This window comes from Ursus maritimus, unplaced genomic scaffold (genome assembly GCF_017311325.1).
Source record: "Ursus maritimus isolate PB19 unplaced genomic scaffold, ASM1731132v1 scaffold_14, whole genome shotgun sequence".
NCBI lineage: Eukaryota > Metazoa > Chordata > Mammalia > Carnivora > Ursidae > Ursus > Ursus maritimus.
The window spans coordinates 59,231,824-59,238,586 of NW_024423786.1; the positions used below are offsets into that span (position 1 = coordinate 59,231,824).

Here is a 6,763-nt window from a genome sequence, read left to right on the forward strand (position 1 = left end):
GAAGAAGGGCGAACCACAGTCCCCGCCGGCCACCGAACCCCTCCCCCTGCTGGCCAGGCCCGCGCGGACCCATTCCCGAGAGAACTCGGTTGTCAGCAGCACACCGTACAAGGCCTTCCCCTGCGCTAACAGCAGGTGATCACCAGCACCCTCGCCAGCACCCCATGTGGCGGCGGCATCCGAGTTACTTTCAGGAGTGTCAGGATCTACCATATGGCCTGCATAGAGGGTTCAGGAATGCACATGTTTGCGCGTTCCGCATTGATTTCACGAAAGTACTTCCCTTGCAGAGCGGGTATTACTGCGGGCGAGAAGGGGAAACGCGTGTTTACTGGGAGGAAAGAGTGTTACCAGGACAGTAAAACGGTCAGGAACATCGTCAGTATCGGGGCTGGAGGTTGTGCGGAACCGTCCCCCCAGCCCCTCACTGTTGTAGCTCCGGGTCTTCCTCCCGTAGTACCTCGGGACCCCCTCTTCCGGCCCCCTCTCGCGCACAGCGTCCCAGGCCCCCAGTGCATGCCGGGAGCCGTAGTCCTTTGCCGAGGCCGGCGGCGGCGGCCGTGAGGTCATCGGTGGGCGCCGCGGCGCGCGGCAGGAAGGGGGAGCACGCGCCTGCCATCGGCGGCTGGAGCCCAGGCCTCCCGTCGCGGCGCCCGCCCGACATGCCCGAGGAGGCGGGCTTCCCACCGGCCAAGAGGTTCCGGCCGGGCTGCGGGCCTCCCAGGGGGCGCGTGGTGATGCTGCTGACCGCGGGCGGCGGCGGCTGCGGAGGCCGGAGGCAGCAGTCGGCCCAGGCGCAGCCCGCGGCCAGCCCCTACCCCGAGGCGGTGGAGCGGCAGCGCCGGAGCCTGCCCATCTTCCCGGCGCGGGGGCAGCTGCTGGCCCAGCTCCGGAACCTGGACAGCGCCGTCCTCATCGGTGAGTGGCCCGAGGGGCTCGGGGTAGAAGCCCCGCCGCGTCCCGGAGGCGCCCCCCCAGCCGGCGGGCCGCCACCCACGTGCCCGGCGGAGGGGCGTGCCGGGGACTTTGGGGCTCATGGGGGCGGGTCCGAGCCGATGCAGGAGGCGGCCCCCGGGGAGGGCAGTGCGCGGCCGGGGGCGAGCCTGCTGTGGGTGAGCCGTCCGGAGGGGAGAACCAGGCCGGTCTGATGCGAAGTCGCAGTTTCTGGAGCGCGAACTAGGAGGCGGGCTTGTGATTCGGGGGCGTTGATCTCCAGCGTTTACGTAAGAAGAGCTCCCGAGTGACCGACGGGATGAGCCCTCAGAGGAGGGAGACCCAGGAGGGCGATAGTCAGAGGAGTAGAGTCGTAGGAAGAAGGGAGTGAACAGTTGCAGCTGTGAGGCCCCATACAGGAACCGAACACTTGCCCACTGGATTTGGGTGCGGGGTACTGCTTGTGGATCCCGGTGCGCGCCGGTTCAGCAGAGCTGTGGGGGGTAGGAGCGGATTTGTCACCGGGCTAAGGACTGAGTAGGAGGCAAAGAGAGGAAGGCAGTGAGAGCAGGCTTCTGCGGGAGGAAGGGAAGGGAGCTGAGGAATTTGCAGCTGAGGGGAAGAGCTCAGAGGAGGAGGAGTCTGAAGGTGGAAAGCCGGCAGGACTAGAGCAGAGGTTGGGGGGCGTGTGGAAGGGGGGCGCTTGGAAACAAGGGCTAGATGCAGAGCTGGCCTGGAATAGGAGGAAGGACATCCTGGAGGCTGGGGGCTGGCAAAGGAGGTGAGCGTGGGTGTGGCTGGGGAGAAGTTTGTAGGGGAGGGAGAAGGAGAGCACATTTGAGGACTTCACTGCCGTGGAATGGGTGCAGGAGCTGAGAACGGTCGCCCCTTGGGGAGGATGGGGACAGAGCCAGGCTGCAGAAGCGAGAACAGGATCAGTGGTAGTGCTGGCGTCTGGGTACATTGGCCTCACTACAGACTCATGTCTTCGTCTGCACAGATGGGCTGTTTGACTTTAGCAATGCCCCATAGTCTGGTGTGAGAGCGGAAAAGATGGACAGGGAGACATTGATCCACATTTGGGGTTTTGCCTGGTAGATTCATCAGGAGTGCAGCAGAATAATCCCATTCTTAGTCTGTGATTCTTGGCTGCATTGGGAAGGATGAGCAGAGCAGAAAATGCAAGAATCATGGAATTTAGGACTCGAAGGTCAGAGAAGCTTCCCAGAGGAGAATGACGCCCAGGTTTACGGAGTTCTCTGTTCTCCTTAGGAACAGTTAGAGGAACCCACGCGGGTGGGAAATAACACTGGGTGCTAACTGTATGCAGGATGCTCCAGTTCATGGAAGAGACAGGTAGACGCTCCCTGCCCTTCAGGGGCTTGTGGTGTGGGTGCCCAGTGTAAGGTGGCCGGTGCTGGAGGAGAGATGGACAGGGTACCAGGGACTCAATAGGAGGAGGCCACCAGCACAGCCCCAGGGAGAGAGTTTGAGGTCTGACTCATCCTGTGGAGTTTGCCAGGCAGACCTGGCGACAGCAGGCGAGTCCTAAAGTGTGGGCCAGGGTGGGGGCCTGAGAGAGAGGGCAGTCTCCGGGTGCGGAGTTTGTGGTGGGGTTTGTTGTGGGGCGGTGTGTGAGTGTGCACATCTCGTTTATTCTGAGAAGTAGCCATTTTATGTAATAGTTGTATTTCTTCCTGTGGCTTTCTTATGCCGGTTACCTGTTGTTGAACATTTATATTGTTTCCAGTTTTTTGCTGTCTGCAACAAAGTTGAATAACACATCTCTGAAGCTACATTTTTATATGCATCTTTATTTTCTCAGAATCAGTTCCTGCCAGTGAAATTGTTCCTCCAGGGTATAAACATTTTAAAGGTGTTCCTGATACAGTTCGGCCTTCCGAGACTCCATTCCAACGAACAGTTCTCTAGCGGCACACATGAGTGCCCGTTTTCCCGGGGCTTTATCAACTTAGGGTGTTGTCTTTCATCTTTTCCTCCTGACTTTGGTGAAATTTGTGTTCATTTGCATGTAAGTGAGACTTGTCTTCTTACTCAGGGGAAACGGGCTCTGGGAAGACGACACAGCTCCCGCAGTACCTCTACGAAGGGGGGATCGGCCGCCAGGGCGTCATCGCCGTGACCCAGCCTCGCCGAGTGGCCGCCATCTCTCTGGCCACTAGAGTCTCCGATGAGAAGAGAACTGAGCTCGGGAAGCTGGTACCTCACCTCCTCTGCTAACAGCCCGCCCACCCACCCGCCCACATGGCACTTTCCTGAGCCAGGCTCCCGGACGCAGGGGAGGGTCTCTTACCTGGGTCGCCCAGGCCTGTCTGAGTCTCTCAGACATCACGTCTGTGCCCTTTGCTTTGCATTCAGAGTCTGTCAACAAGTCGGAGGAATTAGTGCTTTCCTCGAGATCCTTAGGCTTCCATCACCTCTGTGAAATCTCTGTGTGTCTGTCTGAGAAATCGTAAGCACATCTTTAGCGTATGCGTGGGTACCGAGAGCGAGCCCCAGAACTGTGGCTACGTCAGCTTCGTGGGTGTGTTTATGCCCTTCACTTTCAACATCTGGGACATCTTTTCTTGTCTGCACGTAGCTTCACTTTGTTATTAAGGAGCTGGGGTAAGAGTCTAATTTTAGATTCTTTGTAGCGTGAGCCTGACTGCAGTTAAAGGGACGTGTCCGTGCCCGAGGGAGCAGGGCCGGGCCGGCCTGGGCCCCGTTCCCCACGAGGGCGCACGTGCCCGCACAGCACCGGGTACCAGCGGCTGCTCAGCCCGCTCCGACTGAACGAGCGGTTCCTCGCGCAGGTGGGCTACACGGTGCGCTTCGACGACGTGACCTCAGAAGACACCCGGATCAAGTTCCTGACGGACGGCATGCTCCTGCGAGAAGCGATTTCCGACTCGCTGCTGCGCAAGTACAGCTGTGTCGTCTTGGACGAAGCCCACGAACGGACCGTCCACACCGACGTGCTCTTTGGGGTGGTGAAGGCCGCCCAGAAGAGGAGAAAGGAACTGGGGAAGCTGCCTCTCAAAGTAGGTGTGGCTCGCGCCTGGGGACAGGCCTGTGTTCCTTCCTGGGCCTGGCGACTCTGTCCACCTGCTTCCGGCCGTGGGGGCACAGGCCTCACCGGCTGCCCACGCGACTGTGGGGGGAGCCCCGACAGGCCCGGGGCGGCCTTGCCATCGCGCGCTTCGTCCCGTCCGCAGGTGATCGTGATGTCCGCGACGATGGACGTGGATCTGTTCTCGCAGTATTTCAATGGGGCTCCCGTCCTCTACCTGGAGGGTCGGCAGCATCCCATCCAGGTGTTCTACACCAAAGAGCCGCAGCAGGATTACCTGCACGCCGCGCTCGTCTCCGTCTTCCAGATCCACCAGGTACGGGCTGGCTGCGAGTGCCCGCGCAGGCCGGGCTCACCTCGCCGTCGGGGGCGCACTCGGCCTTGAGAAGAAACGCTGCTGACCGAAGCGCCCTGTGAGCTGCGCCCTTGACATGAGTGGGCGCATGCAGCTTCTTATTTTTTATGGCATCTCCTATCTAAAATGAAAAATAATTCAGCTCTGAGTGGCATCCTGCCTCAGCTGAGCCAGGAGACTTGTCACGTCAGAGCCGACTGCGTTGGGCGTAAATCCCGGCAGGGAGCGCGTGGTGCAGCCCAAGTAAGGCGTGGGGGCCGCTGCAGTGTCTGCTCTTTGCTGCTGCGTCCTGAAAAGTCGGTATCAACCCAATAACAGGTAGCTGTTCAGAGTTTCTGGCTTCTTTAGAACAACTGAATTAGAGAAACATTTCAAAATTTCTTCTCATTTTATTTTATTTATTTTTTAAAGATTATTTATTTATTTGACAGAGAGACAGCCAGCGAGAGAGGGAACACAAGCAGGGGGAGTGGGAGAGGAAGAAGCAGGCTCCTAGCAGAGAAGCCTGATGTGGGGCTCGATCCCAGAACGCTGGGATCACGCCCTGAGCCGAAGGCAGACGCTGAACGACTGCGCCACCCAGGCGCCCCTCTTCTCTTTTTATTAAATATTATTTAAGTTTGAGTGATTAAATCCCCTCGTTTTTGTTGGCGTCATAAAATTGATTGTTCATACTTTCCTATTAAGTTTCCGAAAGAATCCAGAGGCAAATCTTTAGAAGTAAGTTTTATCTTAATCTGAGTGGTGAGTGTGTAGTGTGAAAGTGCAGTAGTGAGTTCTAAAAGGGTCATGAAAACCAGCAGCAGGGGCGCGTGCGTGGTTCAGTCAGTGCGGCGTCCGACCCGTGATTTCGGCTCAGGTCGTGACTTCGGGGCCGGGAGCTCAGCCCCACGGAGGCTGCAGGCTCCTGTCTGGCGGGGAGTGTGCTTGAGGTGCTCTCTCGCTGCCTCCACCACCCCAGCCTGCTCCTGTGCGCGCTCCCTCCTTCTCTCCCTCTCAAGTAAATAAGTGAATCTTAGGAAACAAACAAGGCGGAGCTGCTTCGAAGGTACGTCCCAGCCCCTGCTGTTTCGGGTGACTCCGCGGCTCAGCTGCTTCCTCTGGAGTCCCTGCCGTGTTTCCAACGGTGCCCGCCCACCCTGCAGCCTTGGGCGGCTCCTTCCGCCGGGGAGCCTTTACCCTTGCCCTCCGCCGCCTGCTGCTCCTCCAGCCTCTCAGCAGAGACGCGTCTGGTTTTCCAGCCACCCGGCGGGATTGCAGATCGCGACCCGAGGTCGCCAGCACGGCCCGTCCCGGTGCCTCCTTCCTTGTGCGGCACAGTTGTACAAGTTTTCTGCGTTCCCGTGGCTCGTTGTCTCCCAGGTGTTCCGACATCTCCTGTCCACCCGTCGTGAATGTTCTTCCTGCGTCCCCGTGCAGTCCGCTTCGCCCCGGAGCGCCTCGTGCTGCCCTCCTGCTCCGGGCAGCTTGCTGCTGAGTCTCTGCACCGCTGTCTGGCCTCGTCCCGCGGCCGAGCTTCGGCCTTGAATCCCAGTCTGGCCTCCCCTGTCTTCCCGGCCTCCTGCCGTGTCGGCTAGAGGAGGGCGGCTGGGGTCACCACACGGTCCTCGGGTTTCCCCCTCCCAGGACCCACCCGTGCCTCACGGCTGAGTCCCGGGCCTTCCGGTCTCCTCCAGGGAGCCGGGCCCATGTCTGGTCGCCGTAGCCCTTCAGACCGCGCCTGGGCTGGAGCACCTTCCGCCCAGTCCTTCACTCCCCATCTCATCTCTCAAAACGGGTCGAAACTTCCGATCCCCTTTCTCTGCTGTGTCTGTTGCTCTGGGTTTTGTCGCTTCACTGCCACGTAGATGGAGGAACGTGGTCGCTTCGCCAGCAGATGTCCTAGATGTGGGAACTGGCTTTTAAACATAGCTGGCTAACTCAAGTGACAGCTCCGTGCACTGTCGGGGAGGGCGTTCTCCCGGGCAGAGGCCCGAGTGCCTCTCCACAGTGAGGACAGGTCCGGGAAACTTCCTCGTGACCGCTGCTCTGTTCTGTGCAGCCTGTGCTCTCGTCGGCACCCAGTGATCCCACGCTCCCCCTTCTGCAGGAGGCCCCTGCTTCTCAGGACATCCTGGTGTTCCTCACGGGGCAGGAGGAGATCGAAGCCATGAGCAAGACCTGCCGAGACATCGCAAAGCACCTCCCGGACGGCTGCCCCTCCATGCTCATCCTTCCTCTCTATGCCTCCCTGCCCTACGCCCAGCAGCTCCGTGTCTTCCAGGGGGCCCCGAAGGTGAGCGCGCGCCTGTCCTGTGCGGCCCCGTCCCTGGGGGCGCCTGTGCGGCGGCATGCTCGGGAACCAAATGCACGAGCCGCAGAGCTGCGGGACCAGAAGAGCCAGCCCCCAGCCGGGGCTCCCC

The 6,763-nt window shown here is 60.0% G+C and overlaps 1 protein-coding gene across 1 annotated transcript in view; it reads left to right on the forward strand.

Moving 5' to 3' along the window:
• Nucleotides 1–660: 660 nt before the first annotated feature.
• DHX33 (DEAH-box helicase 33) overlaps nt 661–6,763 on the forward strand; it is a 14,653-nt gene continuing 8,550 nt past the window's right edge. Inside the window, exons 1-5 of the mRNA XM_040628317.1 lie at nt 661–918; nt 2,993–3,153; nt 3,750–3,977; nt 4,152–4,322; nt 6,451–6,636. Of these exons, the coding sequence (XP_040484251.1) occupies nt 663–918; nt 2,993–3,153; nt 3,750–3,977; nt 4,152–4,322; nt 6,451–6,636 (1,002 nt within the window). The 5' untranslated portion in view covers nt 661–662. The remainder of the gene's footprint in view (nt 919–2,992; nt 3,154–3,749; nt 3,978–4,151; nt 4,323–6,450; nt 6,637–6,763) is intronic.